This window comes from Oryx dammah, unplaced genomic scaffold (genome assembly GCF_014754425.2).
Source record: "Oryx dammah isolate SB20612 unplaced genomic scaffold, SCBI_Odam_1.1 HiC_scaffold_2, whole genome shotgun sequence".
Lineage (NCBI taxonomy): Eukaryota > Metazoa > Chordata > Mammalia > Artiodactyla > Bovidae > Oryx > Oryx dammah.
The window spans coordinates 150,053,695-150,068,889 of record NW_024070186.1 but is presented as its reverse complement, the minus strand read 5'-3'; the positions used below and the strand labels follow the sequence as shown (position 1 = coordinate 150,068,889).

The 15,195-nt window shown below is 38.6% G+C and overlaps 1 protein-coding gene across 2 annotated transcripts in view; it reads left to right on the top strand.

Moving 5' to 3' along the window:
• Positions 1-15,195, top strand: part of GRIK1 (glutamate ionotropic receptor kainate type subunit 1) — a 171,822-nt gene that overhangs the window by 90,817 nt on the left and 65,810 nt on the right. For both annotated transcript variants that reach the window (XM_040227736.1, XM_040227728.1), the window contains exon 7: positions 12,582-12,689. In XM_040227736.1, coding sequence (XP_040083670.1) covers positions 12,582-12,689 — 108 coding nt within the window. The remainder of the gene's footprint in view (positions 1-12,581; positions 12,690-15,195) is intronic.

Sequence of the window (15,195 nt, the reverse complement as noted above, 5' to 3'; positions counted from 1 at the left end):
ACTTTATCAGTTCCACTCATTTACTTTTCAATTTTATATAATATATACTCGCTATACATATGTAAATGATAGATAAATACATGATAAATAGATACTGTGATCACCAAAAAGTTCGTTTGGGTTTTTCTGTAACATTTTACAAACAAACTTTTTTACCAACTTGATAAATAGATTGACGGCTAGACAGACAGACAGACAGATAAACAGACGGGTACTTTAATCATCAGACTGTGAAGTCTGTCGCTGAAATTGAGCTCAATAATTGTTTGGTGACTGGTAATATTTGGTGAGATTATTCAACAAATACAGGTAGGATAGGGTCCACAGAGTTGACAAACTTTGAGCCCTGTTTCACTAATTCTCAGAGTATAGTATGAGGACCTTCTTCATGGTTGCAAAAGCCAGTGGAATGCTTATTTAAAAAATGCAAATCCCTGGCTCTCACAAGTATCCCAGTGATTTTGTGCTCATTAGAATTTGACAGCCACTGCATTAATGTAATTGATGATGTAGTAAGGCAGTTAGTTTTTCACTGACAAGCGGCGTAAAGGAAAGCTCTGACACAGAGCAAGGATCACTGGAAAACAGTCTATGAGTGATCGTATATCTGTTGGGAGAGTTGAGAAGTTTTTAACTAGGTCAAGATAAGAAAGGAACTAGAATTTTATTGAGCTTCCAGCTGATGGTCCTGTTAGAAGCTTTGAAGAATTATCTCCTTTAATTTTTACAACACCTAGTCAAAGACAGTGTTAATTTTTGCAAGTGGATGTTAAAGAAGTTAAGTAATCTGCTCATAGTGAAAATGAAATTGTTAGTCCCTCAGTCTTGCCTGACTCTTTGCGATGTACAGAGTCACCCAGCTAATCCCACGTCATTTGATCCCAAAGTCAAACCATTCCTGATGCACCACTCTCAGACATCAAAACATGCTAACAATTGAAATGAACTATCACTCTGTTGAAACGCATCTTATTTATAATGCTGGGTTTATGACTAAAATTTGTATATGAACAATATATGAAGACCAGTTAAGTGCCTTTTAGCAGTATTTTTAAATTTTTTAAATGCAATAAGGGATTTTTTTGTTTGTTTGTTAGGCTGCTAAAAGCATATTAATTTATGATAGTATTAAATCTTTCCATTTTACTTGAAAACTTCTCCTTTTTCAATTAGCTTTCTGGACCATAAATTGATTCTGTCACATGTTGCCATGTGCTTTCTAAAAGTCAAGGCATTATTGCTACCTCAGAATAAGAAAAAGAGATATGCTTGATGAAAAATAAGGAAGACAAAGATACTGAAGAGAAGGGAATCAGAGAGAGTTGTCCAGGAAGAAAGTTCCAAGGAAGGAGACTCATTGTGACGGGAGATAAAGGACTTTAAAACATGTTCCACTGTCTTTTCAGTTTTAAGTCAGCAAAAGTCACCAACATTTTCAGTAAAGAGTCAATGAACAGCCACACACAGGTAAATCCAAAATGGAAATCATAGGAAGTATGACCATCCTGGGACCCGTTTAATCCACTGCAAGCAAGTAGAATGAGGTTCTGAAGAGCAATAAAGGACAGTCATAGAGAGAAAGTTAGGGGCATTTTAGCCAAACTAGCAGAAAACCAAGAGTTCAGACACTTTCTAGACATTCCACTTGCCCTGAATATTAACCACCATATGGCAGAAACCAGCACAACATTGTAAAAATTTCAAAACTTTGAGAAAAGGCAAAATGAAAAGCAAAAGAATTCTACGTGCAAATTCCTCGGCTGGGAAGATCCCCTGGTGGAGGGCATGGCAACCCACTCCAGTATTCTTGCCTGAGAATCCCCATCGACAGAGGAACCTGGCAGGCCACAGTCCATGGGGTCACAGAGAGTGAGACACAACTGAGCGACCAAGCACAGCACAGCACAAGGAAGGAACTACACAGAAGAGGCTGATGCCTGGGTTATTCTGACTCAGCGTGTCATCAGTCTCCAGCTATATGATACCAGCTTTCAGGAGAGGCTGCTCTGCAGAGAGGAAGCACAGAAACTGAGAAATAGGACCCTAGAAGCTAGGGCCAAAGCTAGGCTTTTGTCTTTCTGATTAAACCTAGCAGATTAAAGTTGGGTCAGTTTGGGTGACCCAGGCTTCTAACATGCCACCAAGTTGCAGGGAAGTCAGAATTTTCATGCTGATTTAATACTTGCATTTATAATTTCTTTTTTTTTTAATCTTTTTAATTTTCTTGGCTTGAAAATATCTTCTCCTTTCGACCCATATGTGAGGATTTAAAATGAGAGAGATTAGCCCACCCATCTTCATTTTCTTTCCCATGACCTTATCTGTAGGAATGAAGAATGGTCCTGGAGAAAGAATATGACTCAGACATGGTTTTGAATCCCTTCAATGCATCTTACCAACTGTAGGATCTCTTTCCTCTTCATTAAAATGGGAACAATCCTATTTACCTTGACTGCCTCCTGTGAGAATCAAAGGAGGTAATATATCACTTAGCAATAGTCAATATATAACTTTGTAAAGTTATCAACATGACTTTCATACAAATGTAAACATGTGCTGTGAAAACACTGATAGAATAATAATGATGGAAATAAATTCCTTAATGATGAAACCAAAAGGACAGTGAAGCTGGTTCAAAGAGAAGTTAAAGAAACAGTGATTATATAGTCCATCAAGAGAGGCTAAACTGAAAAAAGAATTCTGGGTTAGAGTCAAAACTGATTATTGTCCTACAGAACAATAAAACCATAACCTTTGAGGTTATCTCTTGTACCAGACATAAATTATTTGTATCTCTATTGGACAAAAAGTCTACAAGTTAACATAATTTCAGTCTTGACCCTGAACAATAGGAAATAGTAAAACAAACAAAAGAACGAACCCCTAGAGAATTAAATCATCACTGGGTGAGCCTGTTAGACAATTACCCTGAATGACCTTAAAAGCCACATGCAGTCATTCTTTTATTTTATTTCCAAGTTTTAGATAATTTTCTCAACAATCCCTCTTGTATCATCAATAATCTCTGAAGATTATTCATGTTACAAAAAGTCTGGAGTCATTGTGTTTGGACCTAATTAATGTACATGGGTGCAGTAAGAGCTTTGATTAACTACTTAAGCTTCTTTGTGTATGACCAGCAAATTCAGAGCTTCTGTTTAGCAGCTACTAAGGTCATAAAATTAACTTCTACATGGAAATTTCAAAAGGTGTCTCTGATTGTATTTTCATAAGCCTCTCTTGTTTCAGAAGTGTTTCGGTGGCTCTTATTGGAATATTAATTTCCTCTTGCTTCTTAAACAAATCACCATAAACTTGGTGGTTTAAAACAACACAAGTTTATTCTCTTACAGCTCTGAGGTCAGAAGTCTGACACAGATCTCACTGGGCTACTGTCAAAGTGTTGTCAGGGTGGGTTTCTTGTGGAGACTCAGTATCCTTGACTTTTCCAGCTTCGAGGGTGATGGGGCTCCTGTAATCTTTGTTTTGTGGACCATTTCCCCCCTTTTTAAAGTTGGCAATGTAGCATCTTTCAATCTCTTTCTCTCTTCCCTTCTCCTTCTCTCTATCTGACGTCTCCTGGATCTCTCTTATAAGACCTTGTGAATACACAGGGCCCACCAGACAAAGCAATATGACCTCCTCATTTTAAGATCCCTTACTTAATAACATCCCTTTTGCTACATTCTAGGCTCTAGGGATTAAAACATGGACTCTTGGGATTTGGGAACCATTATTTACCCACCAAGCACAGATAAAAAACTAAACACCAGAAACTCATCTCCACAGTACTTGCATATTTTGGTGAATTTGTTCAAGTGGCCCAAACTCTGGTACATTTCCTGTCCTGCCAGTAAATGACCTTCTTCATGGGATTCTATAAACCATAGAACAAATAATAGGTGGGTTTCTTAAAAGGACTAGATCTTGATTTTAAATATGAAGAGCAACACTTGTTTCTTATTAGTGGGTTTGCTATGCTTAATTAATTGAGATTTGTTCTCAGGTGTGGCAACCTTGGCTGGAACGTGCTTACAGAACTAGTTTGTCAAACTCTGTCCTGGTAAAAAACAGAAGACAGATGTTTATTGATCTTATGCAAATAATCGCATTACCATGAAAACTAGTGAGTTGACACTGAATTCTGAGGAGTAAGGGGAAATAAATTACCATATAAAGAATGTGTCATTTATAGGTGATTACATTGAAGGTTAAAGATAAAGGGTATACCGTCCTCCCTTAATAGAGCATTTAAAAACATATTGGCAATACTCAAAATCAAATAATCTCAGTTAGATTTACACCCACTATTCATTTAATCCTCCTTATGTCTTATATATCCAGAGGTTGGGTCAGCATTCTGCATTGATAAGGTCTTCTATTCCAGACTTACCAAAAGGAGCCCTGGAAATCTCTGCTACATTCACAGTTGGCTAAATGATATCACTTTTAGCTTCAAAGCCTGTACCAATGGCCCTGCTTCCTAAAATACCAACAGGTAAGAGTATCAGGTGCCATTTTTCCATGACGTTCTGACAGTGCTATTCTTTGAAAAAGATCCAGGTATCAGCCTATAGCATCCAGCAAAGTCTTCAGACAAGCATGAGAATAAGGCAGAAACCACTTGTTGATGATGAGAACAGATGAGCAGATTACACAGGAGGTAAATTACGAACTTTCATCTCTTCTTTTAAGAGCAGATTAAGTACTCAGAGACCAATTGTCATTTTAAAATAAAACTCTTAACATTCATATAGCATTTGGCATAAAAGTACTCACAAAATTAAAATACGTCCCCTGGGAATTCCCTGGTGGTCCAGTGGCTAAGGTTTGGCACGTTGACTGCCAGAGCCCAGGTTCAATCCCTGCAGAGGGGAACCAAGATCCCTCATGCTGGGCACATAGCCAAAAAAATAATAAAATAAGTATCTTATTAAGAAACTTTTTTAAAACTGAGCAAACTGCCAAATTTTTGACACATTTCTTGGCTTTCTTCCCCAGACTCATTATGTGCAAGTATTATGCTTCAGTGCAAATAAGAGTTCCTTCAAACCTTCTATACTAGCCACACTGATATTTTTCTGTTCACTATACTTTCACATAATTTAGTACATGTTTTCTCTTTACCTTATAAACAAAAGGATACTCCATTACTTTATATATATAAGCAATGCCCTAGGGCCACATACATCTTTTAAACACTTTTTCAACATACTAAATATAAACATAATCATTAGCATGACCCAAAGGTATAGCTTTTTTATAACATATAAAAATAACACATATACATATATGTGCATACACACAAAATGGTGACTATGTGTCTATATTAGCTTATTAGAAATTATCTAGATTTCTAGAAATTATCCATCAATTAATTTATTTAACATTAGTTCAAGGTCTTAAATTTAAGAGAGGAACTTGGAAATTTTGCTTTAAGTAATATATCACAAAGCATGCCAGGCTTACCTCCCTTCGCTATCTCCCAGAGTTTGCTCAAACTCATGTCCATTGAGTCAGTGATATTATTGAAGCAGCTCATCCTCTATCACCCCCTTCTCCTCCTGCACTCAGTCTGTCCCAGCATCACTCTTTGCATCAGGTGGCCAAAGTATTAGAGCTTCAGCATCAGTCCTTCCCATGAATATTCAGGGTTGATTTCATTTCGGATTGACTGGTTTGATTTCATTGCTGTCCAAGGGAGTCTCAAAAGTCTTCTCCAGTACCATAATTCAAAAGCATCAGTTATTTGGTGCTTAGCCTTCTTCATGGTCCAACTCTCACATCTGTACGTGACTACTGGAAAAACACACAAAGTGCTTCCCTATATTCTTAAAATACCCACTGATCCCTAGACCTGGTCATGGCCCAAACCAGGTGCTTCTGGGCCACAAAGAGCTCCCATAACTATGCACTGGAAATAGCGTTGCAGAGACGGCTCATGGTCTGCAACCAGACGTGGATCCACTGGTCTTTACAGCCAGTTTTGGAAGACAAATAGCTCAAGCTATGCGTTAGGCACGATATTTTCAGTCTGATATACTTGAGCAAAAATCAGAATCAGAAGAAAAGAAACAGAAAGGAAACAAAAAGCATAACAGAGAAAAGCATTCTATCCAGTTCTCCAAAAAAAAAAAAAAATTACATGTCTTTCAATAGGAAACTATTTACTCCATATACAAAATAAGAAAATTGTGTCAGGATGTGTCAGGGAATATTCTAGTTCTAGGAATGGTGGCTTTATGTTCTCTTACATGTTTAAGTCCCCTTTAGGAAAAAAAAAAATGAATGAAATCATTTTAACTAAGCGAAGTTAAAAATTGACTCTTATAAGAGTTAAATGCTAGCCACTTTCTTCCTCAATACTAAAATTTTACTTTACTTGGACAATGTATATCATCTTGAGAAACAGCATACAAATGAAAAAGCATTAATGGAAATGTTTGAAAATAATGAAAAACTTTCATTTTTCTTCTTTCATCTCTTAATTTTTGTCTCTTGACCATCAAATAACATATCTTATAAGAGGAAAGAAAGTCACAACATTTGACTCACTTGCTATCAGCAGTTGTTATCAAGAGGTCTAAAGCAGAGTAGAAATTAAAGCGATTTCCTAAAATAGGGACAATAGTTTAAGTATTGTTTTCAGCTAAGTATACTATAATTGTCTTCTGTGCAAATGCTTCTACATAAGGCAAGCAAATTGTAATTATGACTAATATAATTATATATCATTATCTAAATTGCATATGCTTCAGGCCTGTCTCAGAAAATGGATTCCTCATGGATCTTATTCATCATAGTCATCGTCTATTCACCCTGATCAATAATGCATTGGTGTTTCAGTAAATGCTTATCAACAATTAGTTTGAAAAACAACAAAAAAGAATATATAAGGAATATTCATCTAGGGACGGGAAGCAGAAGCACACAGGTAATTGTGGCGGTTAGGGAAACTCGACTTTGAAGGTCAAAAGATATTTCAGTTCAATAAAGGACTAGGCAGGGTGTCTTTATAGATATTGAGGCTGGAAAGGAAGCATTGTTAGAGCATGAAAAGGGGACTTTTTACCACTTGGATGAGCAGGGAAGAGAAATGAGAAGTGGGAATTACTCTGCACCACTGATTGGAACACAAAATTCAGGAATATAACCAGCACCACAGAATCCAAACAAAAGGACACAATAGACACACTTAGTGGAAATAAAATTGGATTTCTGAACTGGGTTTTAAGACCTTGCTATGAACTATATGCTACATCAAGAGATAAATGCTACCAATTTCTGTACATTTTCAGAAAGCTCCATAAACTCTGGACAATGTATCGAATTGACTCACAGCATGACCCCCATGAAGGAAAAGTTGCCTCTAGGAAAAAGCTTTCTGAAAATCCTACAGAACTTAATGGAGATAACCACATCCTTCCAAACATCCCAGGAGGAAGGTTGGAACTACATGTTTTTAGAAGCATGAAGAAGGGGTTTGAAAACTGACTTAGTCCAAACCCTTAACACAGTAGAGATTTGCACTGAACCAAAGTCATAAACAAATTGCTCTCTACTCTCACACAGCTGCTATAACCCTAATGCAATAGCTTATTTAGCAACTCTCAGTTAACCTATTAATCTATGAAGCCAGCCTTTGACTTGCAAAATATAGAAGAGTGACCTGAGTACAAAAAGTAGGATTGGGATATGATGAAGAGAAAAGAGAAATTATAAAGTCAGGAGGTATGTCTAAGTACATACAAGAGGAGGCTCCCTACTTGTCTTCCATATTGATGTTTTTGTCCTAATGCAGAGAATGAGATTACCTATATCTCAGAGAGTTTAACAACAGGAGCTAGTATTGACCATAAAAATACACCATCACTTTTTTAAAGCAGGAGCTAATGTTTGGCATTATGGTCTCTCTTGGCAATGAACTCTGAAGGCCAAGTTCTATTATTGGGAAAAAAAAAAAAGGATCTTTCTGTATGTGTCATAGCACTTTAACTCCCATATAGGCATATGGCCATATAAGCAGCTTAGATGAGAGGTGTAGGCTTATCCTGTCCACACATCATTTCCTGACATAAATTTGATTTATCTTCCAGCTTTATCAGGTGATAAAGTATACTTCTTCATGATATCCATTCGATCTGAATGATAGCCAGAAAATACGTTTTTGTGCTGTCTTGGTTCTGGACAAGTTGATTCCATAGCATATTCTTTAGGTAAAACTTGAATAGCAACATTTTCTTAAGAAACTCTATCTATCTGCTGTAGAACTCCTTCTATTAATACTTGATGGTATTCATGGTGTTCAAGTTGTTGAGACAGGGAAATGAAGGAACTGTGCTGTCCCTGTGTTCATACATAGAAATGAGAATACATTTCCGTAAATTTTGTTCTGTGAGAATGACCTGCTAACCAGCCTTCTGCTCACAATCTTGAGTCATTCTCCTTCAGTTCTGCCAAAATGTCTTGCTGTAATGCACACCTGCCCATGACACTCGTAGGCTTGAAACACTCCAGTGATTCCCAAATGTCTGTGGAGCAAAGTCCAAGCCAATGAGTGTGACTCGCAACACCTTTACAAACAGGCACCTACTTTCCTTCCCAGGCTAATTTCTCATCATTCCTTACCTCCCACGATGGATCCATGGCAGATACAACTTGTTTTGTGTTTCAGATTTTACTCAGGCTGTGAATCTTTGGTCAACTAACTTCTCATCAAGCACTTCCCAGGTGGATCAGTTGGTAAAGAATCTGCCTGCAATGCGGGAGAACTGGGTTTGATCTCTGGATTGGGAAGATCTCCTGGAGTAGGAAATGGCAACCCACTCCAGTATTCTTGCCTGGAGAATTCCATGGACAGAGGAGCCTGGCAGGCTACAGTCCATGGGATGGCAAAGAGTCGGACACAACTGAATGACTTAACACAGCACAGCATAGCACATTTCTCCTCTTTTGAGAGTTCAGGCCTTCTTTCCTCAAAGTACGTTTCCCTGGCCTTTTTTTTTTTTTTTCCTTGCAGTTGAATTAAGTAGGATCCATACTTCGTTCTTCAGTTACTATGTGCAAATTTTGTATCCTCACATGGTATTTCATTGAAATACATTAATGTGCTTATTCCTACTAAACTATAAACTACTAGGTGTTCTCTTTCCTGATGCTTCTTGTCACCAAGAAGATGGGAACCAGGAACACCAATGATGGAAGCCCCAGTCCCAACAGTCAGAAAGGCTGTTTGTTCTTTGTTCTATTCAGGCCCTCAATGGATTAGATAATGACCACTTACATTGGAGAGGGCAGTTTGCTCTATTGATTCAAATGGAAACAGCCTCACAGACACACCTGGAAATGGTGTTTAACCAGATAACAGCATACTATGACCCAATCAAGTTGACACATAAAATTAAGCATCGTAACTACAAGTTTAAAGTCAAGGTTAGGGTCATTTATAGGTGACATTAATTTATTATACACTTTATGTGTTGAGAGAAATTGCATAAATAGGAAATCATATTTCAGAACAATGAATTGGATGTTAATTTGTAAAAGGAAATACAGACGAGACCAGACAAGACTACTCATGTGAGTACTGACATTAACAGTGAAGAAAGCCAAATTCTAGAGCTTTGAATGTGGGGAAGAAAAATAAGAGAGGGCTGTAAAAATAATCTCCATTAAAACGTTAAATGCTTTCAAGGTGATAAGAATTGTATTCAGTTCAGTTCAGTTCAGTCACTCAGTCATGTCCGACTCTTTGCGAACCCATGGACTGCAGGATGCCAGGCCTCCCTGTCCATCACCAACTCCCGGAGTTCACTCAAGCTCATGTTCATCGAGTCGGTGATGCCATCCAGCCATCTCATCTTCTGCCCCCTTCTCCTCCTGCCCCCAACCCCTCCCAGCATCAGGGTCTTTTCCAGTGAGTCAGCTCTTCTCAGCAGGTGGCCAAAGTACTGGAGTTTCAGCATCAACATTAGTCCTTCCAATGAACACCCAGGACTGATCTCCTTGCAGTCCAAGGAACTCTCAAGAGTCTTCTCCAACACCACATTTCAAAAGCATCAATTCTTTGGCGCTCAGCTTTCTTCACAGTCCAACTCTCACATCCATACATGACCACAGGAAAAACCATAGCCTTGACTAGACAGACTTTTGTTGGCAAAGTAATGTCTCTGCTTTTTAATATACTATCTATGTTGGCCATAACTTTCCTTCCAAGGAGTAAGCGCCTTTTAATTTCATGGCTGCAATCACCATCTGCAGTGATTTTGGAGCCCCCAAAAATAAAGTCTGACACTGTTTCCACTGTTTCCTCATGTATTTCCCATGAAGTGATGGGACCAGATGCCATGATCTTCGTTTTCTGAATGTTGAGCTTTAAGCCAACTTTTTCTCTCTCCTCTTTCACTTTCATCAAGAGGCTTTTTAGTTCCTCTTCACTTTCTGCCATAAAGGTGGTGTCATCTGTATATCTGGGGTTATTGCTATTTCTCCCTGCAATCTTGATTCCAGCTTGTGCTTCTTCCAGCCCAGCGTTTCTCATGATGTGCTCTGCATAGAAGTTAAATAAGCAGGGGGACAATATACAGCCTTGACATCCTCCTTTTCCTATTTGGAACCAGTCTGTTGTTCCATGTCCAGTTCTAACTGTTGCTTCCTGACCTGCATATAGGTTTCTCAAGAGGCAGGTCCATTTAAATCTCTCAAAAATCCTGTATGGATAAACACTTAACCCTGAGATAACCCAGGTTTAGATTAAGTAACTTGCTTGAAGTCATACTTCAGAGATTTAAAACCAGCTCTGTGATAAACCCACACTCTTTCCACTGCATTGCTTCTGCCTCTTGGTGAAATGGGTAAATGTATTCAACAGACACACATGGCATGAACTCTATGGGTATAGTATAGCTCTCAGGATCTTTTTCACATCTTACATATATCTAACGCATTTGGTAAAGTCGGGAGAGGGAAAATAGCTAAATGCATACAAAGGACTGAGTTCTTTATCCTCATTTGTAAGTAAACTCAAATGAGGCAAGGTTATCACGAATAACCTAATGATTGAACCTCACAACCTCTGGGGCCTTATTTCATGAAACGACCTAAGATCTCCATTGTGAGTTCTCTGAAGAGCAGACTACTGTGTTTTATCTGTTTTATTTTATTTTGTTTGGCTGCACTGGGTCTTCATTGCAGTGCGTGGGCTTCTGTAGTTGCGGAACTCAGGCCCTAGGGCAAGGGTATCCAGTAACTGTAGCATGCAGGCTTTGCTGCACCATGGCATGTGGGATCTTAGGTCCCTGACCAGGGACCAAACCTGTATCTCCTGCATTGGAAGGCAGATTCCTAACCACTGGACTACCAGGCAAGTCCTAAACTACTGTGATTTTTAATTCCTCAAATGATGTTGATATATGTGGTAGGCTGAAAAGTGGCTCTCCCAAAAGATTTCCATGCCCCAGTCTCTGGAACCTGCCATTGTTACCTTATATAAACAAACAAACAAACAAAAAATTGCATATGCAATTAAATGAAGGATTTTTCTTTAAATGGCATTTATTTCTCACAGTTCTGGAGGCTGGAAGTCTAAGATCAGGGAGGCAGAAGGGTTGGGCTCTAGATGATAGCTCTCTTTCTGGCTTGCAGATGGCAGCCTTCTTCTTGTGTACCTCTCTCATGTACCTTTGCCCCCCAGTTTTCTGAGAAATAATTAGCATACTTAACTTTATAGATCTGGGCTTTCCAGGTGGATTAGTGGTAAAAATTCCACCTGCCAACACAGGAGAGTCAGGTTCTATCCCAGGTCAGAAAGATCCCCTGGAGAAGAAAATGGCAACCTACTCCAGTATTCTTGCCTTGGAAATCTCATGGACAGAGAAGCCTGGCAGGCTGCAGTCCAAGAGATCACGAAAAGACTCAGACACGACTTAGCGACTAAACAATCACTGTAAAAGTCTAAGATGAAGAGTATAATGGTTTGATTTACATATATAATGAACTGATTACCACATAGATTCAGCTAGCATCCATCTTTTTTGTGTTTTTATGTTATTTAGTATTCTTTTTTCTCCACTTAAAGAACTCCCTTTAGTATATCTTGTAAGGCAGGGCTAGTGGTAATCAACTTCCTCAGGTTTTGTTTGCTCAAAAAAAAAAAAAAGGAAAAAACAACCCTTGGTCAATGAATTACCCTTTTCTCAAAGAACAAAAAGGGGCATTACTTCACCTGGGCAGTCCCTTGAAATTGATTTGGATTGACCTTGGAAAACCAAATATTGTAGCTTCCCAGACTTTGTTTAGTCCATGGGAAGACCATTTTACAGTCAATCTTTCTATACTCTCCCATCTAAACTGCCACTATTACAGATCTGACTGATGTGAAGATGTTAGAACTGAAGAAATAAATGTGTGCTAATAAAATAGTGAAGTGTTCTGCTATCAAGTTACTGAACTAACACAATGGTTTATAACACCATGATGAAACTGAACAATTGGATACTGGGATTAATTTGAGGTATTACAACTTTGACAGTGTTAAGGATTGTAAGTGTTAAACAGTAACGCCATGTTCCTTTTGTCCATAGGCTCAGTGGGATGGCTTGACTGGGCGTATCACCTTCAATAAAACCGATGGCTTGAGGAAGGATTTTGACCTGGACATTATTAGTCTCAAAGAGGAAGGAACTGAAAAGGTAACCTCCTTGATGGTAAATTTGGAAATTACAAAGGAACACCTCTCATGCATTTTACTTGCACGACAAGTAAGGGAATGATGAAGCTATTTTCCCAGCCTATTCATTTATGTCCAGTTTTCTAGCTCACTCTCTCTGATCTGCAAATTGATGTTGATGTACTAGATTCTTAAATTGTGTGTGTTATCAACAGCAATGCTAATGGCTACAGAGTGCTTGGCATATTTACAAGCATGATTCTGTTATTACATACATATGCCCTAGGGGTGGGGATCGTTAGCCCCTTATTTCACAGGTTCTAAGAAATTGAGTTCAGACTTGGAAAATCAGAAGCTGTCAATGATTTATCTTTGGAATGACACCCAAGGGTCAAAACTGAATTTTATTTGTACTCCGTTTTGAGATGGGTGACAGAGGACAGAATGAAGCAGAATGTAAAAAGCTTACTGAAGCAAACTAACTTTACATCCTTAATTTTATGAGGAAATATGCCTTAACAATGTATTTTAATGTTGAGTTTGATTTTAGGATTATTATAGTTGTAATTCTCAACCTCTCATGTTTCAAGGTACTATTTAGGGCAATGCAAACATAAGCTATTTAATTGATTAATAATAATAAGGACTTCACTGGTGGTCCAGTGGTTGACTCTGCACTCACAGGCAGGGACAAGTGTTCAATCCCTGGTCAGGGAACTAAGATCCCACATGCCACACAGCATAGCTAATAGATAAAATAATAATAATACAAATATTTTAAAAAAATAATAATAATAAAAGAATTTGCCTTCTCTTTATCACACCAATTTAGTATTCACAATATATATTGTGAATTCACTATATATTGGGATAATTAACACTTATAGTGAAGATGTTAACTTTTAGAACCTTAAGGATAAAAGATTTTGCTGCTGCTGCTGCTGTTAAGTCGCTTCAGTCGTGTCTGACTCTGTACGACCCCAGAGACGGCAGCCCACCAGGCTCCCCCGTCCCTGGGATTCTCCAGGCAAGAACACTGGGGTGTGTTGCCATTTCCCACTCCAATGCATGAAAGTGAACCCCACCCCCCCCAAACAACTGTCTGAACACCTAAACTCTATAATCCAGTGTTGTTTTTCTTTGTTGGGTTTTTTTTTTTCACTTTTAGTGGACAAAAAGTTATGCTTAATGTAAAAGAACATCTTTGGGAACAACGTTTTACTTTGGGGCTGATTTTTTAAATGAGATAAGGTTTCCATTTCTGTTTTGTTGCTTTTGTTAACCGAGACACATTTGAAAAAAAAAAAAAGGAAGTCCCTCAGTTGTGTCTGACTCTTTGTGATCCCATGGACTGTAGCCCATCAGGCTTCTCCTTGCATGGAATTCTCCAGGCAAGAATACTGGAGTGGGTTGCCGTTTCCTCCTCCAGGGGATCCTCCCAACCCAGGGATTGAACCCAGGTCTCCTGCATTGCAGGGAGACTCTTTACCATGTGAGTCACCAGGGAAGCCCCTGAGACACATTTGCCCCACTGCCAAATAGCTTACTTAAAACAAAGAAAGATGAATTAGGCTGAATGTGAAAGGTAGTCCCTAGTGTTGAAGAGCGTGAAGAAAATAATGAGTCCACAACTTTGAGAATCCATATTAGTCACGCAAATTTCCCCTTGCAAAAATGCCCTCTTTCTTCATCTCTTCTCTTCCTCTGTCTCTTTCTCTCCGTATGTGTCTCTGCCTCTTCCTCTCTCTGTCTCTCTTTGCCCCTCTCACTGTTCCTCTCTGCCTCTCTCTCTCTCATTTCTTCACTCTGATTCCCTCTTCTGTTAGTTTAACACACTCTGACGGAGCACAGGTCACTCACCTAACTTCTATAATGAAATGTGGACATTGGGCTGCAGGGAACAAAAGGAAAGAAAATCATACTTGTAGACTTAAAGGCGATAAGAGTTCTTTTTAAAAGAAAATGTCTGCTTCTCTGTACATGCTTTTCTGCCTCCCTCTCCACTGCACTGACAGACCGAACTGCAGGAGGAAGAAAGTCTGTTAAGGAAACATCTTTTTGGCTCAGGCTTGTGATGAAATAGATGGAGCTATTGTTATGCTCTCCCAGCTACGTATACACGGCAATATTGTGCACATTCTAGTGGTGTTTTTTCTAACAAAGGCAAAATCGAATTAGATGAAACTGTTTTCTCAATTTGTTTCTCAACTCTTCATTGTTTGCAATAACTTTTCTTTCTTCAGGTGACTTGGGCTCAGTTCCTGAGAAGGCTGACTGAGCCTTAAGGCAGTGAGGGAAGCCATCCTATCGCTCTCAGTTGGCAAGGGAGGAAATGCCCAATCTTTTCATGTCAGCCTCTTGCGGGGTCCATAAGGAAAACTGTTTTTTTGAAAAAAGCCTATTTTCTCACTTTCACTCAAGTTTCTAATGCCAAGAAGCACCTAGTCAAAGAATAATAAGCACACTTTCTTCTCACTAAGGAATAATTGTGTGTGTGTGTGTTTATGTATGTGTGTGTGTTGCTTGAT